Here is a 16,093-nt window from a genome sequence, read left to right as displayed (position 1 = left end):
TGAGAGAACTTAACCCTCACAATTATTAACTGCATAAAACCTAAATAGCAGATATAACGTGTTGTATAAGTCTGACTACTCATTCAGAATAGCTGTTCTTTGCTTTTATGATATCGGGAAAAGAACAGAGTTAGTGAAGAAATACAAGCATTCCCCAAGCCCCTCTTCCATGTAAAACACATCCCATCCAATCTCCTGAACCGGCTGGGATATATACTTCTCTGCCCCCACCCCACCCACTCTCTCAATGCAGCGAGAAAGTCGGTGGGTAATTGGGTCCAGATTGGAGATGTTTAAATATTCATGAGGCTGGCAGGGGCCTGGGAGGGGGTGACTGTCTAGAATGGGGGTGGGGGCTGGGGAAGAGATTAGTCATTGAAAGCTAGAGAACAATTCTGAGAAAGAGATGGAGAGACGAAAGAAAAAGAAAGAGTAGGTGGGGAGGGGAAGAGAGAAAAAAAGGAGAGAGAGAAAGAAAGAGAGGAGAGAGAGAGAGAGAGAGAGAGAGAGAGAAGAGAGAGAAGAGAGAGGAGAGAGCATGTGCGATGAGCAATAGCTGTGGACCTTACAGTTGCTGCTAACTGCCCTGGTGTGTGTGAGGGAGAGAGAGGGAGGGAGGGAGAGAGAGCGCGCTAGCGCGAGAGAGCGAGTGAGCAAGCGAGCAGAAAAGAGGTGGAGAGGGGGGGAATAAGAAAGAGAGAGGAGGAAAGGAGAGAAGGCAGGAAGAAGGCAAGGGACGATACAACCATGCTGTGCTGTATGAGAAGAACCAAACAGGTAGAGCTAAAGATTTTTACTTCTTGCTGTTGTGAAATTATCAGAGTACAGTATTTCCCTGTAAAGGCAGGGAAAATATTTTAACTGCTTCTGCTCTGGCCATGGTGCTCGCGTTTCCTTAGCCTATGGTAACTGACGGTTGCATCCCAGCTTTTATTCTATTCTGTTTCTCATGCTCTGGTTTGGGGTTGCTGCTACTAATTTAGATTATGATAGGAAAAATACGCCTGTTTGGCTAGAAATACGATTTATTTATTTATTTATTTATTCGGCTATTAGTTAATGTTCAGCATTTCAGTTCTGGTTTTGCGGGTGTGGAGGTAGAAACGGATCTGGGAGAAAGGTGTAGGTTTTATCTATGAGATGGGGAAGCAGCCCTTTATATTCTTTGCGAAAAGCTGGTTGAAAGAATAATATTTAGTAATGAGTATAGCTTGTTCTGTGGTACAATTTTCTCACATGTGCTGCGGGAGAAGCCTTATTTCCTACATGCCTGAGCCTCAAATGGGCGCAGGTATTAATGGAAGAACATATGAAGGTTTTATTTATTTATTTGTCAATGAATGAAACTGATTTGGGAGATGCTCCTTTTTTTTTTTTTCTTTTTTCAAAAAAAGAATCTGAAGGCAACTGGGGCTGGGGGAGAAACCGGCCGCATGGAAGGGGAAAATCCGTAGCGATTGTGCACCCGCCAGCTGTCCGGGGAGAGGGTGGACCACGCCCCTAGGAGCTTTGAGCTCCGAGGGGATGGGAAAGATGAGCCTAGTATTACCTGTTGGAAATCAGGTCTTTTCTCCCTTTCCCTTGCATTTTTCCTGGGGTTGTCAGTGACCAGAGTCAGGCTAACATTCTGGGTAATGAGCATTTGGTGACTCATTTTCATCCGGAAGAGGGACACACACAAGATTAGCAAGAATCCGAGTCCCCATCCTCCCTCCCCCACTGCCCAGGTTTTTCTTCCATTTCAAATTGCTCACTTATTTCTTGAAAGACCTTTTAGAAACTTGGAGTGAGGGTAGGGAGGAATGAAGAGTATGGTGTTTAGCAGGAATCGACAGTGCCCTGGTATTCGCCAAATTAAGCTTTCAAACATTTATTAGAACACGTTTGAGTGATTTTGGCGAAGGTTAAGGAGAAAAATGGGTGTGGGATATGGGTGAGGGTGTGCCTGTGCGCGCGCGCTCGCGCTAGCGCGCGTGCCCGGAGGAAGGGGATGGCAGTCTTGGTTAAAGAAGCCTTTTGCAGATTGATTGCCTTAGGGGTGGAGTGCAAGAGATAGGAATTGGGCATTATTCCTGTGCAGGTATTGGATACTGGGCAATTTGTAATACACTCGCTGAATCGGAAGGGAGGTTGGGGGGGGAGGGGAGAGGAAACAGCCTGCCGGATTAGAACATTTAGCCAGCGCCCTGAAAGGAGGGGCGGGGAGTGAGGATGAAGGAGAAGGAAGAGGAAGGGGAAGCGAGACAGAAGCAGAATATCAGAGCAGTGGATGGAGAGGCATAGCATGCATGCATGCATACATATGTACATGCATACATACATACATAAAGTAACCGGCACCTGGGGTTTTGTGTGTGGTTTGGTGGGTTGTGTAGGGGTGTTTGGGGAAGAGCATGAGAATCTTACATGCCGGACTTCCCCAAACTGTTTTATGGTTCTAGAGACTGGTGCTTCTATTGCTTATTTTCCAAATCAGGACGCTTCTTCTTGTGTTCATTCTAACACATAAATGCAGTGGATACAGGTGGCTGGGTTAAGCACACTGTCAAGGAAACATCCTGAGGTTGCCCCACTGGTGAGCTGGGGAAATAAAATTTAAAAAGGTGGAGACCAAAGGAAGCCAATGCTATTCACTTGAGAAAGCTTTAATTTTGAAAAGAAAATATGTTGCTTTACAACTTTTTGCCACTTTCTGTAGACACACACAAGTATATGTACACCCCCCTTTGACAAAGGAAACCAAGCATGATTTTTAGAAAGGGAATTGAGGCTAATGGAATTCCCTTCCCCAAAAGGGGACAGTTGCCTTCCCTAGGGTTCTCTCTCAGTGACAACCCCAAGTGTTCATTGGATGTGCAAAGTAATGAAGCTGAAATTTTGTGTTTGGGAGTTGTAGAAATTTCACTAAATGTGCATAGCATCTGCACACTTCATGTACGATAGTTATGCATGTACTCTGTGTAGCTTCCACATGCCTGAATGCATTTTAGCATAATTTATATGCATGAGAGAAAATAAAAGGTATGGAAATTGTCCTATTGTATAAATGTGTGCTTCTCTGTGAAATGGCCCTGTTCCCTGTTTGCCACTGTTGTGTATCATTCACATAAGTCAGTATGTAGGATAGAATTAAATCAGACCGAAGGAAATGATGTATTTAGGGCGTGGGCTCCGTACTACACTGACTGGCATTTATGTGTGAGTACTTGTCTCACATCGGTTTCCTGCTTGTGGGTGTAATGATCCTGTATCACTCATGGCAGGACCTGATTGTGTTTATCTTCATTCTGGCATCTCGTCATCCTGGTCCTTAACAGGGAATAAAACAGGGCAAAAATCTGCAAAGGTCTAAACTCTGCCACACCCATAAAATCCAGCAGAAACATGGGAGGGGGCTGGAGAGATTGCACTTCCTTCCTCTTCCACTTGAGCAGCATAAACAGCAGTCTTGGATTTCTGAGTTGTAATACATTGCCAGTGGGTGAGATGAAAGCATAAATGATCCTTATTGGCCATTAATTACCCACCACTATAGATTATTAAAGCAAGAAGAAGAGAATGGTAGTGGCATGGGGATGAGACGATGATAAAGAAGTGGGCAATGGAGGGATAAAAGGAAAGAATTCCTGAGATATTATTGGTTATGATTTTCAAATATCTTGGGATTAACTTTAAACAGCTTAATTACCGTGCATAATGCAGATGATGAAAAACTTGCAAGATAGGATCTAAGTCCACAAAGCAAGAAATTTGTGAGGTGTTTCCTTTGTTTAAAACTAAGGACTTTAATTGAAGTGTAAAGAATACCAATGCAAGCAAATAGCCCCTTCAACCCCACCAACATCTGCCTTTTCCCTCATACAACAGATAGGCCTTAGAGCCTGTGCTCTGTAGTTTAGAATTCCAACCTCATCTTTCCCTTGCAGTGTTGGAAAGGTGTGGAAGGATGCCGCCTTGCTGCCTGATGCAGAAGCTTCCTTCCAGTTATAAATTAGGAGGACCTAGTTATAAATTGGATTTCTCCTAAATCTCGCCGAGCCACACCCAGTGTCACCCAGGGACTAAGTGAATTAATTAAGTGGAGACATTCTACTTAATACAATTGAAGCTGTTCATTTTTGAAAATACTGAGTTCTACCACACATTTCCAAACATAAACAGAAAAAAATTAAAGGAATTTCTTTTTCTGCCAAATTATCTGAACTTGCAGAGAACCTTAGAAATTCAATGTGTTCATATCTGGTGTCTCTAATTCCTTTTAACCCATACACAATGAGCTCTGCTCTCTCATGCTGACAGTCTGTAATTCTGGCCCCTCCCTTCCCATCCATGCTGAGACAACTGGGATAAGAATATGCAGGGTTAATGTTTTCTCTTGCTGAGCTGGCAAAACTATGGAAACCTTCTTTCATGTTTTATGCTAAAGGGCAGTGCTCCTATTCACTGAGAGGAAGAGTGGCAAGGGGTCCCTTTTGCCTCTGTTCCTAATGAAATTGTCAGTGATATGCCTGGGGCTGATAATTCCACATACTTCAGTTTTACTTGGCCACAAAAGAAAGGGGGATGGGTCCTTTCAAGCAATAGTAAAACATGCGTATTTACTAAATATTTTCCTTGTTCATACTGATAAAGTAAGAAGAATCTAAAATCATCCTCTAAAATTAAAGGAACATTTCAAAGGGTGCACATGCCCAGATCATCTCAAGAGAAGATATAGCATTGATGTCCCTATTAACTGTCATAAAGACTTTCAGGCAACCAAGCATGCCTATTGTCAATCAAAGAAATGATTGTGGGCAGGGATTCTCTCTTCTGAATTTCAGAAGTATGGTCTGGTTGCCTCTGCACCGTTGCAGTGAAGTCTTCATAACATTCTCTGAGGTATTGGGAAGAGCACTGGGTAGAGAGTCCTTAGTCTATGCAATATACTGATTCTGTGATCTTGAATGAATCACATAATCTTGGGTTTCAGTTTCTTCCTGTAAGATGGAGACTAAAAAAACAAATCCAAGGCAAACAAGCAAAAAATCCCACTCTCCTTGCCTTAAAGGGCCTTTGTAGCATTACACAAAATTAATGTGAAAACAATGATCAATACAAATGTAAACAAAAATTTCTGTCCAAGTTTTGCAATGCGAGCCTTGGCTTAAAACTGCCAATTTTTCAAGGTTGTCCAGTGTCTACTATGCTGCTTTTTTCTGTTCAGCAGTTGTTTCTGGTCACAGTTGCTTTCTCTGCTTGTAATCTTGTTCCTCCTATTTTTTCTCCAGAATCTCATTCCATCATGTCCTACTCTCTGTTAAGATTTTATCTTGTACTATATCAACTCCTTTCCCCACAGCCTATGACTATCCTCATGTTTATTCTGTCTTAAAGGACTGTTTCCTGACTCTCCTGTCCCACTCTACAGTGTTCTGTTAGAACAAAGTTCCTAAAATGTCTCCCCATACTCACTTTCTCCTCTTCATCACTCCCCACTCACTATTCCATCTACTTTCATAAGGTTTCTGTTTCCATATCCCATTGAAACATGTTCTGAAAAATACACCACATCCACTAACTTCAGTTTATGTCTTATTTGCTGTCTCTTTGACATTTTGTGTTGTTGGCTATCCTTCCTGAAATTCTCTTCTCATTTGACCCCCATGACAACTCTCCTCATTCTCCTCCCTCTCAGATAGGTCCATCTCATATGCTTTGCTGTCTTTGTTCATTCTCTTCTCCCCCAGATATAGATTATCTCCAGGTTCATGATCCTGATCCATTTCTCTTCTCACTTTACACACCAATTCTAGGTGATCTCATTCATGTCGGAGTTTCAACGACCTGTGTGAATTCAAATCTGTATACTGGATACCTCTCCTAAGCTCCTGCTCTACTAGGTATCTCTATTTAAATATTTAAGAGGTAACCACACTGTTATGTACAAACCATACTCAGTCTTCCACTTAGCCTTCCTTCAAATGCCCACCGCTAGCCAGCTTCTAAGCTCTAGGGACCGGGAATAATCCTGAACATAGTTCTTTTTTTTTTTAATTCCCACATTCAGCTACTAAATCCTTAGATTCTTATTAATAAAATTTTGCATCCATCCTCTGCTTTTCAATTCCACTACAAATATCCTGATTCAGATTTTCATTATCTTCTCTAGACAAAGGCAATAGCTTCTCACATAGACTCCTTACCTCCATCTTGCTCTCCTTCAATTCTCCTTACACATAACACTGTACTTATCTTTACCTAACACAAACCTGGTCATGTGATATTCCTCCTTAAAATTCTCTAATGTCCCCGCTTAACTGGAAGCAAAAATATAAACTGCTCAGCATGGATGACATGATCCAGGCTTGCCTACCTTTGTTCTGCTATCTTTAAACACCCTATTCTCTCATCTTATGATGCAACATAGTTTTCAGACCTTGGTATCTTTGCTCATCCTGTATTCTTTGCTCACATTACACTCCTTCTCAACCTAGAAAATTCACATTTTTCCTCTAAGAATGGCTCTTTGAAGCCATTCTTGACCATCCTAAGTTAAGTTTCTTCTTACCTTTTTTGTGACTATGTTATCTATAATAATAAAAGTGTAATATACAAATAGACTGAACAACTGAACAGCAGAACAACCATCCAGACAACCTTCAGGATGACCACGCTATGACACACACTGGTGCCAGGTCAGCCAAGGTGGGTGCGATGTAATTGCTCAGCAACCAATCGCTCCACAATTGTCCCACAGAGGGAGGCCCAGGCCAGCCAAGTGATCACACCCCACGCCTGTCACTTGCCGAGGGAGGCGACTGATGGCAGCACAGCACAGATGGCAAGCAATGGCAGTGGTGGGGGTGGGCCAGCTGCTGACAGCTGGGGGAAGGAAAGCCCTGATAGGCCCTGGTCGCCAGCTAGGCCTAGGGACCCTACCCAACGGGTCCCATATTGCAAGAGGGCACAGGCCGGGCTGAGGGACACCCCCCATGCATGAATTTCATGCACTGGGCCTCTAGTATTTTATAATATCACTATTATGTCACTTGTTGCACTATATAGCATTTTTATTTGTTTCTTTTTCTTTCTTTCTTTTTTTACACATTGGTGTCCATACAATGAGTTGTTTGAGGGGAAAGGTATAAGGTTAATTATTTTTTTCTATCTTCAGTGCCTACCACAAGACTTGCCAAATACAGTAATCAGTTTCAATTGTAGGTGATCTGTTTGCTAAATGAATATGGAACCAGGTTTATAGACTTTCCATAAGTTGTGGCACATCTAAATGGATGGAATCACTAGTATATTTTTGTAATTCATTGACATCAAATTTTAACGTGGAGCTGATATCATTGATTCTTGATATTGACCAGTAGGATGATAACCATTATTTTTTAATGAGAGAAGGCATAAAATGAGCGTATTAATACTATGTTTCTCCAAATTACCATAACTGGTACTATCTGAAAGCCTCCCATTGATGTCCTACTCCCCACCAAGCAGCATATAGTCCTGCCCTCTGAGATTAGCAGACTCCCGAGAAAGACACATGGTTTACTATAGTCTTGAAGCTTTTCATGCCCTTCCTTTTTGACTCAAGTACTTACTGTTATTGCTTTACTTCACAACTTTTCCAAATAAACTTTGACTCAATCTTTTGTTACTCTTAGTTGACTTATTTCATTGATCATATAAAGTTCAAAATATGTTGATCTGTGCTCAGGGACCTGTGTTTAAGAATTAATTTTATTTTCATTTGGGTTTCTTACCTTTTCACTGAAGTATCCACATAATAATATTTCTCAAAGAGAAACCTTTCATAGGAGTAAAGGGGAGTTGGATAGTAAGTGGTTCTTCATGTGTCATGTAAAAGGAGGGAGAACCAGATCAACTTTATCTTTCTTAGGTTTGAATAGACTGAAGGATTTGGATTCTGAAGTAGGCATATTGTGGCCAATATGAGGCAAACTGCAACCACAACTTTCCATGAAAATACTTCCTGCCAGACTCCAGGAGGCATATTTTTCTTTGAATTGTCATGGCCTTGAGAAGAGAATAAGACAAAATGATTTATAGGTGAAATTTGTCTTCAACTGCTAAAGTTGAGTAGTATCTCCACACTCTTATTCTTTATCTGGGCCATTACTCTCAATCTCTTTCTATCTCTTTCTTGAAGTTTTTCTATTTTTTTTCTCCTCCTCTCAGGTCCAAGTATAGTTTTCCTTATTGATTACTAATGTTTAATGGGTAAGGCTATGAAAAGAAAAACTTTCAGAAAAAGTATGTCCCTTCCAACATTCTAAATGGGTATTTTAGACAAAATAGGCATCTTAAGCTGTGTCTGGCACATATTAACTTCTAAACAAAAAATATTTACTGAAGAAATAAAAGTAGGAAGGAAAAGGTTATCATGATGGACCATTATGGGAGGTGTTTGGGTCAGAAGACCATTCTTATGTACCTATTCAGAGCTGACTTTGTGTAAATGTACATTCAACTCTATCAGTCCTTCTCACAGGTAGTTGTGGTCAAATTTACACTTCCCGCTCCTGTCTGCTTAGATGAGAGAAGTACACTTGCTGTGAGTTTACATTGTAGTATGGGAGTCTGACCCTCCAGATTTCCTATCCTTAATTATTTACAGATCTTATTTTCTTAAATGTTGTTTGTTTAATGTCCTGTTTCATGTCTTTGTAGTGGAATAAACCCTTTCCCTGGGTTCTAGACCTGGCTATGCCAATTGCTTGTCGTGTGACCTTGGGTAAGTAACTTAATCTTTCTGAGCCCTAGTTTATTCATCTATGTAGTGGACACATAAAAAGAACACTCCAATCCTGACTTTTCTTTTCTACTAGACTGGTTTGAGGTTCAAATAAAGTTATAAAAATAAGTATTTTATAAGCAATATATTTTTCAAATATAGGATATTATTAATTGAGGAATTCCACATATTGAAACCTAAAGTATTCATATTTCTTTGCAAAGTAGCAACCTTACTCCTGTATGGAATATAGATAGATTATAGATAGATATGAAAGATATAGAGATATATATCTTCCATTCTTACTCCTTCTCTCTTATTAACTACAGAGTAAATATTAGTCAAATGGATGGGAGACCCCAAGGATCAGTTTAAATTAGAAAAAAAATCACAATATTTATTTTAACTTTTTCTGTTTTAGTCTTTTTCTTCATATCTATACTTCTCTGCTCCATTTGCTAAGTTGGCTGCTTCTCCACCTCACTTCTAAATTGGGTACTCAGCACTAATATTACCAGGCATGCTGTGCTCACATCCATCACATGAGTGACCAGTCAGGCAGAAGAGTAGAGAAGGATTGTGGGACTGGGTAGGAGACTGAAAATGGGATGAAGCCTGGTTGAGGGAAGTTCAAAGATTATCACCTGAACACCATTTTTTACAACTTTAGGGTTCCTCAATGTATCAGAAATTAATCTTGATCAGAAGTGATATACAATCCTGAACCTTTTCCACCTCAACTCTAAATGCCATAATTTTTGAAGCTCTCAGGATCTCTACAAAGGACATTTCAGTTCTTCTGTATTCCTGATTGATTGGGTCAAGTGACCAATTTAATAATACAAAATTTATCAAATTTTCATGTAAGCTATGGAGTTATTGCAAACTAAAGAGTCTTATTTCTTATGTATGGATAATATCTGAAAATATTTTAAGTATAATAATTGGATCAAGTTTGTCTAAGAGATTTCATTTTTCCTAGAAACCAAAAGTTTAAAATAGAACAATTAATATCATGCATATTTTGAAAAATACTTTTATATAGGGAGCTTATATTTAATTTAACAGAAAGATATGTTGCCTAGAAATTTGGAAATAAACTAGTATCTAGAGAGAAATAGTTATTTCTTTTATTATGTCTATGGTTGGTTAATGGTATCCCTTTTAATCCTTCACTCTAGCCATCTGTTTCTGTCTCTTACTCTATCTCTCATACCATCTTTCTCTGTCTCATCTCTACACACACTCATGTATGCTTCTATTATTTGTCTTTAATGGAATACAAGTAACAGAAACAAACTTTAATGGTATATATAAGGGATCTACTGAAAAAAACCAACTAGATATCTCAGAAATTAGAAAGTTGAATAGCCAAACTTAGGGGAACCAGAGTAGAACTGGGAACCTCAACAACAAGAATTCATATGCTTTCTTTCTGGAGCCCTGACTTTAAAGGACCCAGTTACTAATAACCCTAGCTTTTCTGTTTCTTCATTCAAATTCTTCAAAATTCTAAATGAAGAGAGAGAGAGAGAGAGAGAGAGAGAGAGAGAGAGAGAGAGAGAGAGAGAATATGAACAAAATAATGAAAATGAATGAATATGATTGGTCCTTTTCAGGTCAGCTAGTTACCAATGGACCAACCATTTCTGACTAGAGGAAGGGCCAGGTCACATGGTTTAGACAAACTTTCTGAAAGGCTATACCCAATCTAGTGAGAGAATAATCTGGGTGAGAAAGTTTCTCCTGAAAATATGCTTATATGTCCATAATAGGGTAGCTACCCAGATCAGGATGGACTTACCTCAAATGTGGTGATCCACTAATTTTTCCCTTTGGTAGTTTTCATTTGGGCTTGTATTGAATTTTATTATTGGTAGCCGTCTCTAAAAAGAAGTAGTAACTACACAGATTACTGACCTGATGGGCTTTTATACCTAAAAAAGAAAGGTTAGGGCACATCTCCACATCTAGAGCTGACAGGTACAGGTTTTTCACTGTCTTTCAGAGGCTGAACTCTGGCAGGTAGGCAGGTACCACCTGTCTAAGAGAAATATTAGCTACCAAATATTCTTGCTAATATGGCACAGTAGAGCTTTCCTCTCTTTCATTGTTTAGTGTGCAGGATCTGTTTCTGTGAAAGAATTGGGCAATAATAGGTGTAAAACATCTCCCTTAGATTTATATCAGAGAAATGCTACTCTTTGATATTAATCATCTCATTTTGAATGTCATTGAATTAAGTCCATCAATAATCATGATATTTATCTATTTTTAGCAAATTGGCACTTTCTAAAATCTTGAACTGTTGTCTCTATATCCACCAGTTTGCTCTACAAATAGTTTTGGTAATTAGCCTTTCATCCATTATCTGTAATCCCAGTTCCAATAATCAATCAAAACTTTTTTTGAAAGACCTAAATATCTTGCATTATAAATCTATAAAGGAGTTAGATGAGGCAAAGAATAAAATGTTAAAAAAATATCTCCAAAGGTTAAGCAAACTCAATAACTGGCTGCTTTTCTAAATGACTTCAGAATCTCTTAGCACAACTAGCCTAGGCTAGACTAGGAACTGTTAGAATGAAAATCCTCTTCTCACTCCTACTTGCTTTAATTCTAAATTTACCTGCTTGATAAACTCAGAAGTAAAATTAATCATCAGATTAGATCCTTAACAGTTATTCCAAAAGATGCATTCCACAGTTGTACTCAAACTCTAGTAGAGGCAATTGTCTCTATTATTTGCCAAAGTAATAATAATAACAATAATAATAATAATAAAAATCAAGGCAGAATTTCTTTAAAGAGAAAATTCTCAGTTTCTAAATAATTAACTTGCAGTTAGATTTCTAAGAACATGTTGTATTGAAGATACTCCACTTTAGTTCTTTACTCTATTCAGGGTTCTAATGGGAGAGGAGAGAGGCATTGAGTACATTAGGAGTGGACATTGCATTTCAAAATTCTTTCTCTTTAAATCAATGAAAAAATAGTATTTTAAATGAGTGATGTAAGGGAATAGTTGAGACTTCACAAGTGATCCATCATAAACTTCTTTCACTTCATCTTCGAAGACCCAGGCATTTGGAGGTTTTTCTTCCTGTTTTATTGGATTAATCTTTCTTCAAACTTCTGAGATTTTTAAAAGGAAGGAGAATGGTATTATCTCATTTAAAAAGTATTGACCCTTTAGTCAAATCTTATTTGAGGGTTTGGTTTACTCAAAATATATTTTTACCTGAAGTGTAAGATCTTTAGAATCTTGCCCTTGCCCTCTAGCAATTGTTTACTCCAGTGAAAGAGAAGATAATTCTGTTCTCTCTATCACCTGAGAAAGCTACTTTGGAGAAATTGGTTTGGTATTTAGTATTCATTTGAACATCTTTCATGCTAATCTAAGTTCAGTATTCCCCATGTCTTTGAATGCCTTTCATTGAAAGATACAAGGTAATAACTTTGGATATCTCAGCCATATTTGTACTCCATACTGATGGACAGTTAACTAAAGAGCTGTATAGAAAACATCAACAAGACCTAGTTTCTTGCAAATTCTTTCTTCCATCTTCAACTTCATACTTGACATCTTTGGGGTAAAGCCAGTACAAAGGAGGAAATGGAGATTATAATTGAAAAGGGAGGAAGAGTTATAAAATAGAATTACTCAATTTGGAATTGGGCCATAATCCTCTAGTGAAAATTGTCTTGGGAATATTAATGACCAGAGATGGCTTAGACTTCACTTCTAAAGATCTGGATGAGCCCAAGAACAAGAGTATTCAGGGAAGAATCCAACAAGATTAGGAAACTAGTGTAATAAATTACACTTTTAAGCATACTTAGGGCCAGTTTTTATCCTCGCTTAAATAGGAAAATCTAGTCATTCTTAGTTAAAAAAACAATGTTAATTTCGTCATCACAGGTATTGTTCTATTTTATGTTAGACTATATTTCGGTGATTAAGGGTTTTCCTCCAGACCTCTATAATTCTCCTATATTATCATTCTAGTAACATGGAAATTGATTGTCTCATGCACAGACTAAAATTTATTAAGTATACTTATCAAAATTATTACTTTTACCAAACTTGGGTATATTGTAAAATTCCAACCATAAAGAACCAAGCTATAAGAACCATAGGAAAACCCATAGAAAAATCAACTTCCTCATAATTTAAGATTTACATATATTAAAATATTATTTTTCCTTCTTTTCTTTGATGTCACCTCATGATAAACTAATAGATAGATAGATAGATAGATAGATAGTATCGTGATAAACTAATTATTTCCTCCCTAAATTAGACCTCTGAGTCCCGTACTTTTGACAATATACATATATATGTTTTTAAATATATTTTATTGATTTTTTACAGAGAAGAAGGGAATGGGATAGACAGTTAGAAACATTGATGAGAGAGAAACATCAATCAGGTGCCTCCTGCACACCCCCCACTGGGGATGTGCCCGCAACCAAGGCACATGCCCTTGACCAGAATCGAACCTGGGACCCTTGAATCCTCAGGCTGACGCTCTATCCACTGAGCCACACCGGTTAGGGCACATAATTTTTTGATACCAGCACATTCCCAGTTACCAGCTCATTACTTAGAATAACTGATTCCTCTTCCTTCCTATATGAGAGCTATGCATGCTATCTTATCAGTTACTAAATTCTACTTGCAATGTCATTCACATCCATCCTTCTTCTACCAGCCTTTCTTAACCAGCATCCTAGAAGAAAGCCAAACCCTAACATCCTAAGGCCCTAAAACCAATGAATTAACCTCTTTCCTCTGCATCTAGACCAGACTGGTACTAGATACATGCCATTCTTGTGAAAATAAAGAAAAAAATCACTCAAATCTTTGCTGTTGTTTTCAGATGAAAAACCCCAGGAGAAAGAGACTGGATAGCCACCCAAATTCCCTGCTTTAGGCATCACCTTTACACACTGCCTGTTGGTTAATCTTACATTGCACTTCCCTTCTCCTCAAAATTGCAATTGCTTTTTGGTGTTATAGGGTTAATTGTATTTATTTATGATACCAATTTCCTATTCTTGCCTTACCTCCTACTGGCTCTGCCATTGACTAGGCTTATAAATTTAAACAAATTTAATGACTCTGGCTTGCCATTCCTACCTATATAAACAAAAGAATTGAACTGAGTTTTCTCTAAAGCTTTCCAACTTATAAAATAACATGTTCTATAGGAGTGGTTCTCAACCTGTGGGTCGCGACCCCTTTGTGGGTTGAACGAGCCTTTCACAGGGGTCACCTAAGACCATTGGAAAACACATATAATTACATATTGTTTTTGTGATTAATCACTATGCTTTAATTTTGTAACAATGAAATTTGGGGTCACCACAACATGAGGAACTGTATTAAAGGGTCGCGGCATTAGGAAGGTTGAGAACCACTGTTCTATAGCAAAGCTCCTCTACTGTGGCATTCTGTCCCAGATAGTCTTAGCATAAATTTAAGTATTAGTTTCCTTTTATCTTTCTCCACTGTCATTTCCACTACTTGGAAAGTCCCCTTTCTGCTCATTCAATATCATCCAACCCCTGAGGCCAGAATAAAGAGTTCTCTCCTTTATGAATGCTTTCCTGACTACCATATTTCTCTTAGTTCTTCAGTAGCATATATTACCTGTTCAGTTTCTTTGGCATTCACGAAGCAAAGCTTTACTTAATTATCCTTTTGTATTTGTATGTACCTAATTTTCCCTCAACTAGTTTGCAAACCCTTTGAAGGTAAGGTATTGAGTTCAGTGCCTGACTCAAGAAACATATGTTGATTGATTGATATCTACCCTGAGAGAGCACTGCATTAGTCTCTATTGGGGTATACAAGGTATACAAGACAAATAGGAGGCTCTATAAACTCTTAGAAAAGACAAGTAAAGTGATGACATTTCTGGGACATCTGAAACCATGACACATGCCTCCTTTCTTGAATCTCTTTACTTTTTTGGCATCCATAAATGTCTATTTTTGCAGTTTTTTTCTCTCCTATATCTTTGGTTGAACGTTGTTTTTATCTGTTTGTTTGTCTTTTCTTCTTGGCTCCTTTTTCTTTACCAATCTCTGAAAAGTTGTTACCCAGGCTTTGTCCTTACTCTTGTATGTTCTTTCTCTACAGAAGCTCCAAGGATAATCTAATCTATGTTCTCTCTCAGATGGACTATGGGTCTCAGATTCTCTAGGCTTCACAATTACTGGGGTCTAAAGCTTTTTATATAATTGTCTAATGGAAATCTTTTTTTTCTGATGACACTCAAGACTCCCAACCTCAACATATCTTAAAAATAAGTCATCTCTTGTTCTCAAATCTCGTTCCCTTTTTCATTCAGTCATCCAAATGGAAATGGAACCTTGATTCATTCCACAGTATTTTCCTTTAGTCATTAGACTAGAGGCCCAGTGCATGAAGTCATGCACCCGTGGGGTCCCTAAGTCTGGTCTGTGGGGATACAGCCAAAACCAGCTCTCTGACATCCCCTGAGGGGTCCCAGATTGCGAGAGGGCGGTTCTTGGGTGATGCACCCCGGAATTGGGCTCCCACCTCTCTGGTCCCGGGTATGTCACACTAGAACCACAGTTGCCAAGTCACTGCAGCTCAGCAGCTCCTGCATTGTTCCCGCTGGTGGCCAGTGTGCATCATAGCTACTGGTTGGTTGGTCAAACGGTCAAACAGTTGAACTGTCGCTTAGGCCTAGATATAGATAGATATAGATATAGATATAGATATAGCTATAGATATAGATATAGATATAGATATAGATTAGATATAGATATAGGCCTCTATATCTATATCTAATCTATATCTATACATATATAGATTCTACTTTTTCCAGTTCCTATAAGTAAAAACAAACAAAACTTTTTTTTTCATTCTTTCTTTTTCCTCACTACCTCAATCAATTATGTCTTCACTCTGTTCGCTTTTCTCCATTTCCACTGTCATCTCTAACTCAGTTGTCTCTCATGGAGATTAATGCAATAGCCTTCTTTTCTAATCTGCCTTCTTTTACCCTTACTCCTTAAATTATTCTCACCTCAGTATTCAGAATGTTTTGTAAAATGTCTGTCAAATCATGTATCTTCCCCACTTAAAAACTTTAAATAGCTCTCACTTCACTTAGAACCAAAACCAAATTCATTAGAGCATGGCCTGTAAAATCCTACTTAATTCAAGCCTGGCCTCTTTGTTGGGGTTCTTATAACTATACTCATCTTGATCGCCAAGTTTGTTGACCTCCTTTCAGTTTTTAAAACATACCATACACATTCCTTCTTCAAATATTTTGCATGTGTTATTTCCTCTACCCAGAAAGCTCT

The 16,093-nt window shown here is 38.5% G+C and overlaps 1 protein-coding gene across 2 annotated transcripts in view; it reads left to right on the top strand.

Annotated features, from left to right (window-relative positions):
• The first annotated feature begins 376 nt into the window (after positions 1 to 376).
• The window catches only part of GAP43 (growth associated protein 43), a 97,606-nt gene continuing 81,889 nt past the window's right edge, over positions 377 to 16,093 (top strand). The window contains exon 1 of one of the 2 annotated variants that reach the window (XM_006773575.2): positions 377 to 777. In XM_006773575.2, the coding sequence (XP_006773638.1) occupies positions 748 to 777 (30 nt within the window). In that variant the 5' untranslated portion in view covers positions 377 to 747. The remainder of the gene's footprint in view (positions 778 to 16,093) is intronic. The other variant, XM_015570388.1, reaches the window with a different exon arrangement.

This window comes from Myotis davidii, unplaced genomic scaffold (genome assembly GCF_000327345.1).
Source record: "Myotis davidii unplaced genomic scaffold, ASM32734v1 scaffold201, whole genome shotgun sequence".
Classification (NCBI taxonomy): Eukaryota; Metazoa; Chordata; class Mammalia; order Chiroptera; family Vespertilionidae; genus Myotis; species Myotis davidii.
The sequence above is the reverse complement of the archived record's forward strand: the minus strand, read 5'-3'. Positions and strand labels throughout refer to the sequence as shown.